The following is a 14,292-nucleotide window of genomic DNA, read 5'->3' on the forward strand; positions in this document are numbered from 1 at the left end:
TTTTTAATTATAATTTTACAGTGTTGAGCATAATCTTGTATGTCTTTACAATTTAAAAACTCCTAAAAAAAATTTTTTTTTTGCAATAACGGACCCTATTTGCACAAATTCATAAAAGCGGACCCTGGTTGAAGGAATGTGAGTAATTTTTTCACAATTTAACGAAAAACGGACCTTTCACAAAATGTCTGGACAGACCCCTGTTAATAGAATCTGGCTAATTTATTTTGAATTTATGTTTTTAAAAGTTTGAGACTTATTGCTAATTTATTTCCTTAAATTTATTAACAGGAAAACTCTTTAACTTCCACTTGCTGAATTATTTTTACTGAATTTTAAGATATGAACTACATAAGTTTTCTCTTGAAAAATTAAACATTGTTTTACTTGCTCCTTGAAAGTGATTTCATATTTTTCTTTTGCCCTGTAAAAAAATTTAGAATTTTTAAATAAGTTATTCAACTAAATTTGTATTGATTTAACATTTTCGTTACAGATAATTTGCTGTAACTGAAACATGTTCAAAATAAAATTTTCTATGAGGACAGAATAATAGTGTCAAAAAATTTGGTGCTTTAAGCTTGAACCTATACATTTTAGATATTAATTGTTTAGGAAAAAAAAAACTAACAGTAATGGTAGGTAATTTTTTTTTTTTTTTTTCAATTATGTTAAGGGGACTACAAAATAATAATTCTAGGACTAGGGCTGTAAGTTGAGTAATTTTCTTCGACCCTTGTTACTTTTATTAGAAGGTTGTTTTTCTGCATAATTGAAAGCATTTAGAAAGATTTTGGCGATTTCCGAAAATGAATGTATTTAAGTATCAAAATAAAAAATAGGGTTCATTGATTTCAACAAAATATCAACATATTTCTGGTTATGTCCAATAAGCATGGTTCTACTGTAAGTGTTAATGGAAAAAGAATAATAGTAAAAAAAAAAAATTGAATAAACATTGATCTAAGTTGATTAAACCAGTAAACTTACATCTTAATAAAGTTTTAAATTTTCTTTATATTCTGGAATTATAAAATTTTACATGAACAAAATAAATTTGTGCTTGAACCTATTATCTAAAATCTTAAAAGATGATGGAAAAAGTAGAATCCATTGATTATTATGTGTGTATATTAATTATTAGTCTGTTAGTATTTCATTTAGTACTATTTTGTTTATTGATAAGCAAAATTAAAAAGTGATTGTGTTTGGACAAATTAAGGTTTCTAATTAAAACTGAAATTTTTTACTCTCATTATAATTTCTCCATTTATGTTAACTCTGCATGGTTAAAATAAACTGGGCTTTGCTGCCCATCCATAAAAATTTTGCTTCTAGGTTTCTGATTTTTTATTTTCAAAACCATTCTGAGTTGCACATTTCTTGCTTAAAGGACTGGGCATTTAACAGCTTCTAAAGTACAATCCGCAGACCGAATTACTGTTACATTCTTGCTATCTGTTTTTCATCTACATTGTTAAATTCTTTAGTTTCATCGATCTTAAATACAAATGCAGCTTCTTTTTGCTCATATTAATGAACATTTCTGCTATCAGTACCTGCTAAGTTGAATCTTTTTCTTTATAATAATCTTAAGTCGTAGTTACTTTAAAAATTTAAGCTGTTATTAGTTTACATTTGCTAAATATTTTGCATCTTTTTTCTCAATATCATTGCTTTAGTCAACAAAGGAGATCGAATTGCTCAGCTGATCTGTGAAAAAATTTGTTATCCAGAATTGGAGGAAGTAGAGGTACAACAATATTTTTTTTATTTTAAAGTTCTTTTTTTAATTCTACTAATATGTTTATTATTTAAAATTTTACCTATGCAGTGCCTTAATTTTATTTTCAATTACTGGTCAAGGCAATGCTGATTGCATTACATAACATTTTCCCTCTGTGTCTTAGTGACTATGCAGAGTAATAGTTTGGTAGTAATATTGTTTTCAGAATTTCTCTTTATGCAGCTTACTCATAATTATACTGAGTAGTATAAAAAGTAATAGTTCAATGTCCTAAATATTATTAAATTCAAAATGTTTTAAATTAACAAAATCAGTTGTAGTGCCAATGTAAGTGTCAAAAGTTTTTAAAACTTGCTAATAATTAAGAATTTCTGTTTGAACATACAAGTAATACACTTTTTAATGACATACTCAGTATATAAGTAGACTATCGAAGCCTATAAAATTTTCAGAAAATCAGGGGTCAACTTTTAAAGTTTGACATTCATTGATCAAACGTAAAAAATTAATGCGGCATAAATATCAGAGATATGAACACTGACATTAGAACTGAGTGGTCGGTATCCCTCGATAGTAGGGAAGCCAGGGACCATTATGAGATAATCTTTAGATTTTGTCCTTTGTCTTTTTTTCTCTCACTCTTGCCCCTTTTTTTAAATCGAGTGCAACTTATTACGTAATTAATAGAAAATTAATAAAAAAAATATAATACTCAAAAATGCACTTCTTAAAAGAGAAGTAATAGTGTTGGAACTAAAGAGATTTTCACTATTACCATTTCCTTCAGAAAGCAATAAAACTCTTTTTGCACTATTCTTTTTTGCCATGTTTTTAACTGATAAAGATTGATGAGTCTAAAGTATCCCATAACTTTCAACATCACCCATGAAAAGTTATTTGATACTTCAAAAACAGCATCCTCAGTTTACACTATGGGAAAATGTACTTTGCATTTTAAATTTGTCATTATCATATTTATGGCTCTTTTGTCCTCTTTTTTTTTTTAAATGTCCGATATCTACAGAACCATATCTTTTTGCTGGCTATCTGTTCCTAAATTGTCTATAACAGGCAATTATCTAGAATTTATAGGAAAACAGATATATAGTTTGTCTAAAATAAGAACTCCCTATCCATTCGTTTGAATCCATGACTGTAACTATGGTAACGAGGTATAACTATTTCAAGTAGTTTGTTTGGGACAGGTTTTGGTTCAGGTCGAAGAGAGAAAGGGAATCTTTTTCTTCGGTCTACTACATACCTTCCAAGTCTCATGTTTTTTCAAAGACTCCCTTATTTTATGACCGTCTCCCAATTACCTGTATTTTCCCAAATTTCTCCGTATTTATTGAAGAAATTTCCTTTTTTAAAGATAAATATCTGCTATTGACAAAAATACCTCTTATTCCTCAACAATTGGCATTATTGCCAGTATTGCAATTAATGTGTTGCCACGCCGACCAAATCGTATGCCATGAGTCTTTTATTTAGTGAATCTTTTTTCTCCGATAACAAACTTAGTTATTTACCTATAAGAATCTGGCAATAACTCATTACTCAATCACTATTAAAACATAAATGTATTTCTGTTTTCAGAATTATTTACTGGAAGTGTCAAAGTTAAAAAAAAATAGCTCTGAATTTTGCTCATTACTTTCTGATGAAAAGCCAGGTCTGGTGTTTTTTACAAAATACCTGGAAAATTACCAATCTTAGAATTGTCAATAACTGTAATCAGTTATTGAGATTAGAGTTAAATAATTCAAACAGCTACTACAATTTTTTTTATGAAATTCTACTTTTTAGGGAAACTTAGCCATGTTTTCATTCTTATTCCATTATGTAAAACAGGGTTAGGATTTCGAACTTCCTAATCTGGTTTTGGACAGGACTCGTGAGTTTTACTGTCCTAATCTGGCTTAAACTGTCTTGAAGTGTCCAAAATCTTGAGCTTTGGTAAAAGGTGAAAATTCAATAGGTGTAGCCATTGTACACATAATTACATATATCAATAAATATTTGATATTTTTTATGCAATTTTCTTCAACTTGTTAAAAAGAAAAATAATATAATAAGAAAAGGTTTTTTAATTTTTGAAGCTCTACAATTTATTGAACAACAAAAGTAAATATATAATCCTTTAAATATAAATATGCTTTTAATACTGATGTTTTTGCATAAGGACAAATAATGCAATATTTAAAAAAAATAATAATTTTTTTTAAAAAATACTAAATTTGTTTAAAAATTAACCTTTTATTTTTCACAATATTTTTTTTAAAATTTTTTATAATTCCTGCTTTACAGGATGATAAAAAAGACATCTATATTAAAAAAATTGTTTTTAAATCTAAATACATTAGTTTAAGTTGGAAATACAAAATAACTGAAAAATGTATTACAGACGTGCCAACTCTCCCGCATTCTGCGGGAGTCTCCCGAATTTTGAGTTATTCTCCCGCCCTCCGGAATTGATTTGAAAAACTCCCGAATTTTACTGCGATCGACGGCCAAACTCAAAATTACCTAATTTTTCCGCGAGTGCGAAGGTAAGTTTTTCTTTCAGCTTGAATTCCACCCCCTCTTATCAAACTACCATCTGCCTGAAGCGTAGCTGAACATGCTTTATTTTCCCCCCTCTTCAACGTTACCTCTAAAAACACTCCTATTTCACCCGCCCCCTTACACTGGGGGCAGGTGAAATCTTCCTCTTCTTTCGTGTGGAGTTGAATGCAATGACGTCACATGTCGTTATCGAGTGACGTCCGTTCAGCAGTCGGGAAACTCGTACTCTCGATAGTTGGAATTGATATTGTATCTTGCTGTTTTTATAGTTTTTAATGCGTATTTTTCCACGGTTGGCAACAAGCTCGTAAACTAGCAACGTGATATCAATTATTCGTTTAGTCTTCGTATATTTAAAAAAAAAAAATTTCAAGGATGTCTTAAGTCGAAACGGAAGTATGGATCAATTTCAACNCACCACTATGCTAAAAGAATTGAACATGAATGAAGTAAAAGTATTCTTGAATAGTACTATATACCTGTTTATGACTAACCAAGCACTTAGTCCCTAATGGCTTAACCTGTATGGCAAAGCCAAACTTCAGTTATGTACTATTGAATGAGAGGACCAATTGAACTTGATTACTGATTAGTCTTCCTCTATTTAATGTTTTAATTGAAGAGTCAAACAATATTAATAAAACATTATACTTTTAAAAACAAATATTCTCTAGTAGATTTAATTATCAATATGTTATAAGTTCTGTGTTTATTTTACCTTTTAAATGCTGTTCAGATAAAATTGTGGCATAATTTGAGTAAAAGGGTTTTGGACAGGACGGTTTAATCCAGGGTTTAAACCGTGGATTAATCCATTCTGTCCTAAACCTTCCCAACCCTGTTTTAAATGTTTATAAAAAAAATGTTTTCCAATGAAAAATTGCAGGGTGTAGATAAAATATGGAATGGATTTTCATCTAAATTTACCTGATATACCTGGAAAAGTCGAAATTTTTTTTTTCTGAAATTGAGTTTAGGGTGCATAGCGTTTTTAAAATGTGCTTAATAAAGCTTATTTTCGTTTTTGAAAAGCCCTTAAAGGTGTTTTTTTCATTGTGTGTTTTTAAACAGTGCTTAATTTCCCCTTTCTTTACCATATCAATTTTTGCCTCGAATTACGCAAAAAGTGTGGTTTTCACATTGTTCTGTTCAACATTTTTATAATTCATTCAACTACAATCTATTTCGACATACCATCGGTCCGTAGCGTATGAAAGCGCCAGTCATTCTAGGAAATACTTGCGGGTTTAAATACTGAGCTGGATTCGGTGGGAAGGATTCGTGTGTTCTCATGAGCAACTCTGCTGAATTTTGCAAGTGAGATGATCTTTTTAAATTACTGTTAAATTAATTATAATTTTGAATGATTTTTTTATGTAATTGTGTAAAGTAATTATTAATTTAAAAAATTGAAAGATTAACTCAATATTGAATATATTTAAAATTGTGCTTAATTGCTTTTATGGTGGCTAATATAATCATGAAAAAAATTCTTTGTCAGAAACTAGTAGTTATTTTATAAGATCATGTGACTTAGAAAATTATTTTGCATTTTGTTAACATATATATAATAGTTTAATTTTGTTAACATATATAGCTAATAATTTTTTCCCTTTCATATTTCAACAATATGAAAGGGAAAAAATTATTAGCACGCATATCCTAATTATATTTTTTTAAAGTGCTTAAAAAGTACTTAAAAGGTGCTTTTTTTTGTTGAAAAATTTATCTATGCACCCTGGAGTGGTAACCATGTGATAGTTTAAGTACCTTAGTGTGAGCTCTGGTTAAAACTATCTAAAATTATTTTAAAATCTGTTATTGAAAGATTAATTTGAAAATAAATATAAAATAATAAAAATGATCTATAACCAAGTCATTTTTTGCCAATCTTAAATAGAAAATATTGCTGTCAATTTCAGATCATAGTGGAATGTTATTTTATTTATATGTTTTATTACACTTTGGCAGTTTCATGTGATTAAAAGTATAGATATTTACAATAATTAAATTGCCATATCTATTATTTCGTTAAAATCAACTAGATTTTTCCCTTTGTTCGATGCTATGGAATTAGTTTTAATAATGAGGCTATAAATGGACATTTCAGCTTTCTATTTTCTCAGACAAAGTTGTAGATTGATTTGAATATTTTAGAATCGTTTTTAAATTTTGTTAACTATAGAACAGCAAATAAAGTTTAAAGCTGGAAAAACATAATTTTTTCTATCAAATAAATACTTGTTTCAAAATTCTATATTTTAATTATCAATTATTTCTTATTAACTTTATTTTTTACATACTATTATGGCCAGTGAATTCTGTCAGCCTTTGTTTTTTAATTAAAGAATTTGTAATTTTTATGATCTTTTTAATTTAAAGATAATTTAATTTTTATGTCTTAGTAATAAAATGTGCAAGAAATCAATGGACTGTGAATTTTTTAGTAATTGCCTGTAAATTCAAGCAGTTCTTTTTTCCCCTCCCCACTTTGGCATTGATTTCTCACTCTACCTACTCTAGTAATTTTTTTTTCCATTGAAATTTGTATTTTAAATTTTATTAGTTCATGAGAAATATTTATTTTTCTTTTGGTATTTTTCTGTGTTCTCTGTTTTGACACCTACCATGGTACTTATTTTTGTTTAATGAAACGGTTGTTGTCCTTGACTAAATTCCTCTCATTTTAATCGTTGGTTTTAGGTAATCAGATTTTTTATTCTCTGTACTGAAAAGTCGATGTCTAAATTATGCCACTGATTATCTTTCATGGTTCTATGTTTTATACATTTCTAAATTAATTATAAATTTTTTTTTTTAGACTTTGGATGAAACTGAGAGAGGAGAGGGAGGATTTGGCTCAACTGGCAAAAATTAATACTTATGTGATGTAAAAAGCATTGTTGTGATTTATTTGTGTTAATATTTTGTCTTGCATTTTTCATCCTACCATTTAATCAATGTAGATAAGCTGTTTTACTTCAAGCATTTACCTCGTTCTTGTTAATAAAGTTTTGTGCTTTGCAATTGTCCTGAGTTATTCCTCGATACTATTAACAATCATAATACTTTTAGCATTTTTCTATTTTAAAAATTATAATTTTTATTACTCTTGTTAAACTCTTTAAAAAAGAAGTGAGATATTTTTTAAACTGTCTTCATGTTTCGTTTTACTACATATATTTTTCAAAATAATTATGTAATATTATCTTATAAAATTATAAATTTTCAGACACTGGCATTTCATTACTTTGAAAATTTTGCCATTCCAAGAATATTTTAACATTTTTCAATTGCTATTTTCATTCTGTAAGTGATGTGTGTTAAAATTTCGAATAAGGTAAAGGAATAAAGAATCTATCACTAACTCATGACATGCGTGTCACTTTGTGGAACCACTCAAGCAAATTTTTACCATGACTAAGTCTTGAATCTAATAATTTAAAGAAAAAAAAATTCAGTATTTTGTTTAATTCCTTAAAAAGCCTTTTTGTACTTTGCTGAATACAACTGGACCAAAACCAAGGGGTGAGCTTAATGGTTGGCACAAAATGGTTATTGGAGGTGAAAATAATAAATTGCTGCAATTATGTCTAATCTTTAATTAAAGCAGTTTTATTTACAATAGTAAAGTTTATAGTTTGTTAAATTATTTACAATCACTTACTGCAGTGTTTCCCAAACTTATGTGTACCCTTTCTAAATTTTTCGTAGCGCTGTGTACCACTAATACAAAATGAATGTATTTTTTACTGTAAAGGAATTGCCTAAAAGTTAAAAATCACAACTGGCTGTTGATACCCCTAATTATTAACTGTTAACTCTGCAAAAGATAGCCAATAGAAAAATAGTAATCGTAAATTTTCATGGCTGGCTTTGTTTTTTTTAAAAAAAAAATGTGAAATTTTAGTTTGTTGCAAGATATTTCGCATAACTTCACACTTTGGGAAACACAGAATTACTGCGTACATGTGTTTTTTAAAAACCAATAAAAGTTGATTCTAATTACTATTCCAATATTTTGTCAAGATTCTCAACTGGTTAAGTTTTTAAAAGTTTCTCTTTTTTTTTCTGTGGGGTATATTAATTTTTTTTTCAGTGATTTTAAAATTTTTTAAATGCCTTTTTATTTATGTATGTTTCAATATTGTCTTAATGCGATTCCCAACCATAATAGTATAAGATGTTAACATAAGAAATCCCTATTTTGATTAAGCTTAGCACTATAACCTGATCTATAATGCATCTGAAATCATAAAATATTTCTGATATAAAGTACAGGTTAACTATATCAATTGATATTAAAGCAACTAAATTTCATGTTCAAATTGGGTCTGCTATTTAATATTCAAGTAAATAAATACAATGTTCAACATTAAGTATTTAACTTCATTACATAAACAAAGATAACATAATTTTAATTTGGATATATTTATCAGTCTTAATTATGTAATTTTTCATAATCTATGCAATTAAATATAATATAAATATTTATTTTAAAAATTATATAGTTCTTAAGACTATTTAAACAAATTGGAAATTTAAAAGTCTTGTGTACTCTTCTAACTATATTTTTTTATATTGTGTTTTCTTTTAAATCCTTGTTTTTTTAAATCCACAAAACTTTATGTACCTATTGCAACATTAAACAGTAAAAGATTATACCTACATATCTGACATAGGAACATAGCGGAATTTTTATGTCTTTAATTTAATTTTTATTAGAATATTTTAAACTTTTTTTAAAATATGGTGTATGAATTGAAGCATAGAGCACTATCATAGCTTTCCATCTTACTTTATTTGAAGCCTCTGTGTTTTTCTTATTGTTTTCCATTAAGTTACTATCTTCCTGCTCCAAGTACTTTTAGGTCTTCCTATTTTTTTTCTATTGCCCTGATAGTTCCAATCAAAAGTTTGTTTTACTTTAAATTTTTCAAGTTTACGTAGAACATGATCAATCCATTTACATTTTTTAATTTTCAAATCAATCGGTTTTTGTTTCGCTTTGCTAAGGATTTCTGTATTACAAACTTTATGGAAACACTTGATACACAAGATTTTTCTTAATAAATGCTTGAAGCTTTTTCAAATTATTTTTATTGCAGTCTTGGATCCATATAGTAGGACAAATTTCACAATCGTATTGAATATTAAAATTTGTCATGTTTTTGTTTTTCCAGAAATTGTTGAGGATAGCGTAAATGCTTCCAACTTTGTTTAATCTATTTAGTATAACTTCATTAGTTCCTCCCCTGCTATTATACTTCCAAGATATGTAAAATTGCTTACCTCCTCTAGTTTATTTTTTTTAAGAATATGTCATTTAATTGTTTAGGGCTATTTTCGAAATTTTATTTTTTTTTGATAATATGCTCCATTTTTCCTCCTCTGTTTAAGATGTGTTTGTTTGCATGTCTTGAAGGGTGTTGGTCAGTAAACATAAGTCTGCAAAAAAAAAAAAAAAAAAGGTCAGCGATATTCAGCTTATACCCCTTATATTCTCTAATACTCTCTTCTTCATTATCCGATTAGAATTAAAATTATTGTTGGAGAAGGTATACAACCCTGTTTAACAGCTGAATCAACCTTGAAGGAAATGATGTGCCATTGGTGCATTAATTGTTTGATGAATAAGAAGAATTATATATTTATATTATCCTCTAAATGCAACCATAAAATTTATACTTCAAACAAAAACAGACTATTTTTTCTAGTTTCAGTGGTTGTTTCTTTTAGAATTTTTAAATTAGAATGTAGAAAAAAGGTTTTTTCCTTTGATAGTTTAAATCGGATATTTATCTAGAAAAGTGCTCGCCTTCTTAAAACATTTCACTTTGATCTTCCTTTTTTTTAATAAAAGTTTTAGATTAATTCAAAACTCACTTGAATACGTGATTTATTCCAATAAACCACGTATGCATTTTAGCTTAATTTAAGTTCATTAACCTAAAAATATAAGAAAGAGTGCAAAAGTGCTGTCTGCTGCTGTAGGAACCAGCAATGGCACATTTATAGTGGGGAGCTTCTCACCCTCCTGATTACCTTTCTCTCGTCGAACTAAGCTAAATCCTGTCTTAAATTCTTCTTGAAATAATTAAACCTCGTAACCATAGTCACTGCCACTTTCTTAACACGAATAGCAAAGGGAGTTCTTTCCATAGACAGACTATACCTATTTCCATTCTTGTGCGTTCTATGGTGGATTGATCTTAAGACACGGGTCCTAATAGATTACCGAAGCCANCCTCTAATTTGGGTGTCTCAACCGTATCATGTTTAACTATTTTATTATTTATTTTTATAAATTTACTAATTTTAGACTTTGAGCTTAACTACTGGATGGTTGTTCCTGGGCTTTCAACCTTTTTCTGTTTTTAAATATTTTTTTTTTTAATACGTCTTGGCCCGGTTATAGGTCATGATTTTAACTACTTAGTCCTTTGTTTTAGTGTGTGATGTTATTATGTTTCTTTTTAACTTTGGGACCATTTTTATCGTTCTTTCTTGAGATTTTAAATTTTTTGTATTGTATTCTTTTGATTTCTTAATTGCGTGAGGGACCGTATTGGATTTTTATTTGTTTATTTATTTATTTTTTATAATGGCTCAGTTTTGGCAGATGTCATTGATGTTATACCTTTTTTTGTGTTGTTACTTGTAATGTTGTATTTTTTCTGTCGGCTGTTGCCACTGACATCTGTGATTTTTAAATTTCTGTGATTTTATATAATTTCTGATGTTTTATGTATGTTTAATGTATGTTTTATGAATCTACACTCGTATGCCCTTAAATAGGGCAGGTCGAGTTATAAATAAACATATTCTCTAATACTCCCTTCTTCATTATCCAGTCAATAGCAATTAAAATTATTGTTGGAGAAGGTACAATACAACCCTGTTTAACACCTGAATCAACCTTGAAGGAAATGATGTGCCAATGGTGCATTAATTGTTTGATGAATCAGAAGAATTATATATTTGTATTATCCTCTAAATGCAACCGTAAAATTTATACTTCAAACAAAAACAGACTATTTTTTCTAGTTTCAGTGGTTGTTTCTTTTAGAATTTTTAAATTAGAATGTAGGAAAAAGGTTTTTTCCTTTGATAGTTTAAATTGTATATTTATCTAGAAAAGTGCTCGCCTTCTTAAAACATTTCACTTCGATCTTCCTTTTTTTTTTTTAAATAAAAGTTTTAGATTAAATCAAAACTCACTTGAATACGTGATTTATTCTAATAAACCACGTATGTATTTTAGCTTAATTTAAGTTCATTAACCTAAAAATATAAAAAAGAGTGCAAAAAACATTAATATTTTCCCTTGCTAGAGTCTCTGGCTGTCTGCTGCTGTAGGAACCAGCAATGGCACATTTATAGTGGGGAGCTTCTCCCCCTCCTGATTACCTTTCTCTCGTCGAACTAAGCTAAATCCTGTCTTAAATTCTTCTTGAAATAATTAAACCTCTTAACCATAGTCACCGCCACTTTCTTAACACGAATAGCAAAGGGAGTTCTTTCCATAGACAGACTATACCTATTTCCATTCTTGTGCGTTCTATGGTGGATTGATCTTAAGACACGGGTCCTAATAGATTACCGAAGCCAAACATCACTACCAGTGGTTGGGTGATCATCCTGCGAAGGGACTGAGGGTGCCCGGTATCGGTCCTCGTTAAACTGTTCTGCCAAAAAGTGCTAGACTTAGCGCGCATATTTTCGGTTTCCCAGAGCGTCTACTATAGCCCATAATGAGCTCTAGTGAATTGTAAATAAGATACTACTGTCAACCGTGTGCATGTTAAAAAGGAAATAAATATTTAAAAAGAAGTATGTGTCGATTTTTTTTTTATATAAATAATTCACAGCATAGTATTACATTTATACAAAATTGATAGTTGGAGAAAAAAAATTATTCTTGATTTGGCCTTATTTTTTATTTTAATTCATTTATTTATTTGCATTATATTGTGTAAAACGAGTGTAATGTCTGCTCTAGATACCAAGAAGAGATAACTACTTAAAAGTTTTTCATTTCGCATTTGATTTTTTTAACAAAATTCTACCATACTGAATTTCCTAAAAAATTCATTTTTCTAAAAACATTTAGTAAGTAATTTATACTTTTCTATTTATGTGAAACAGAACTCGAGAATATTCAGAAAGTGAGATGAAAATACTTGAAAAAATTGAATACAAATTAATTTAAGGTTAGCTTGAGTATGAAGTTATTGTGGAGGTATTTGTAGGAGTACTAACAAAATTCAAAACTGTTTATATTAATTAAAATTTGTTAAATAAATTATTCATAATTTTAAAGTTAGCCTGCGTTGTTAGATAAAGTAAGGAGATTTTACTAAATTATACCTTTCAATATCTCATTAGATTTTACGTTATGAAAATTCTAGGATTCTTTAAGAGTATTATTTACAGAATAAATTTTGTCATTGTCTAAAATGAAGGTATTTTACTTGAGACTTAAAAGCGTTCAATAAGTTTTATTCCTGTTCTGTGTGTACTGATTCCCAATAAATTTGTAAAGATTTACAAGTACTTATCCGTTTTGGGAGCTATAAAAAAAAAACTCCATATTGTTATAGACGCTAGTGATGCTTGTACTAGGTTTTGTTATAATATGTGCTGTTATCATAGGTTTTTAATATAGGCACTGTAGTAATTGGTTTCTTACTGTCCCCCCGATTTATTATTTCGATGCAATTTATGCATTTGGCAAAATAGTTTCGCCAATTTGTCTTAAGTTCTGAAAGAATCCGATTTTTCCCAAGTATGCCCTCGATTGTTTAGGCTTTGCTCTGGAAAACATGACCTAAAATATCAGTGGTCTGTCTAAGTTTTTTTGAGAGGTACCTATTTTGTGAAAATTTAGACATAATTTGAGAAAAAAAAAATTATATTAAAAAATCAACACAAAAATGTGGTAAAGTAAGAAAATATTTTCAAAAATTGTCACTACAAATAAAAATTATTTATGACTGGTAAATTTCTATATATTTTCCCCCATATATTCAAAAATAATTTTGTAATTGTAAAATCTTGGGCTTAAAATTGTACCAAATTTAAAAAAATATAATTTTCCACGTGTTCCTTAAAGTAAATTAACAACTATGTAAAGAATGACTTCAACATTGCTAACGAAATGAACGAAATGATCCAGTTAATATTAAATATGAACGAATATGCTGTAAGCATTTCTTAAAACAAGATTATGAAGATGATATGAGAAATCGTTTGCTTAAATTGCGGATTAGAATGATTTTAAAATTGCTCTAACTCTACCAAGTGCATTCTTTTCAAAGGGGGACTAATTGTTCCGTCAGCAGCATGGATGGAAGTGTGTCAGGAATTTGAGAACATTTTTCGAAGTGTGCATGGGACGGAAAATCAAGAAGTGTCATCAAAGAATTTATAAGTGAATTAGAAGGACGATATCCACGCAGTGAATAAAACAGCAATACGCTTATTTTGCATTTCAGAACTTTTATAAAAATTCGCTATCTAAATTAAACCCGCCCTGCTCCTTGAAAAAAAAAAAAGGCAGATGAAAAAATTAAAAAAGAATCAAAGAAAATAAAAGCTTAAATGAAAAGTATAGATAATTAATAGTTAAAATCACCTGGTTTCATAACGTAGTTTTTAATGTAGTTATTCTAAATATTTATTATTTTTTTAATTATGATATAATTATTTTTTTTAATATTATTATATTCTTTTAAATTTAAATATTTATAAACAATTGTAAAATTTCTAATATTTTTATGAACCTAAATTATTATTTTGTTAGACTAATTAGCGTTTAAGGTTGTTGTTTCCTAATGATTAAGTATAAACAAATTGCCATTAACAGCAGATTTTAAAACCAAGATTCTAAATTTACAAATTATTGTTATAGAGCAATATGTAGCTAAAAAAGTGTCAATATATACATTAAACTATGTTTTTGAAAGGAAATATGTTAG

At 28.2% G+C, this 14,292-nt stretch overlaps 1 protein-coding gene across 1 annotated transcript in view; it reads left to right on the forward strand.

Annotated features, from left to right (window-relative positions):
• The window catches only part of LOC107455398 (Deoxyuridine triphosphatase), a gene marked incomplete in the record, with an annotated part of 11,252 nt that extends 3,913 nt beyond the window's left edge, over nucleotides 1-7,339 (forward strand). Inside the window, 2 exon segments of the mRNA XM_043047363.2 lie at nucleotides 1,683-1,753; nucleotides 7,134-7,339. Coding sequence (XP_042903297.1) covers nucleotides 1,683-1,753; nucleotides 7,134-7,190 — 128 coding nt within the window.
• Between the last annotated feature and the right edge of the window lie 6,953 nt (nucleotides 7,340-14,292).

This window comes from Parasteatoda tepidariorum, chromosome 3, assembly GCF_043381705.1.
Source record: "Parasteatoda tepidariorum isolate YZ-2023 chromosome 3, CAS_Ptep_4.0, whole genome shotgun sequence".
Taxonomy (NCBI): domain Eukaryota; kingdom Metazoa; phylum Arthropoda; class Arachnida; order Araneae; family Theridiidae; genus Parasteatoda; species Parasteatoda tepidariorum.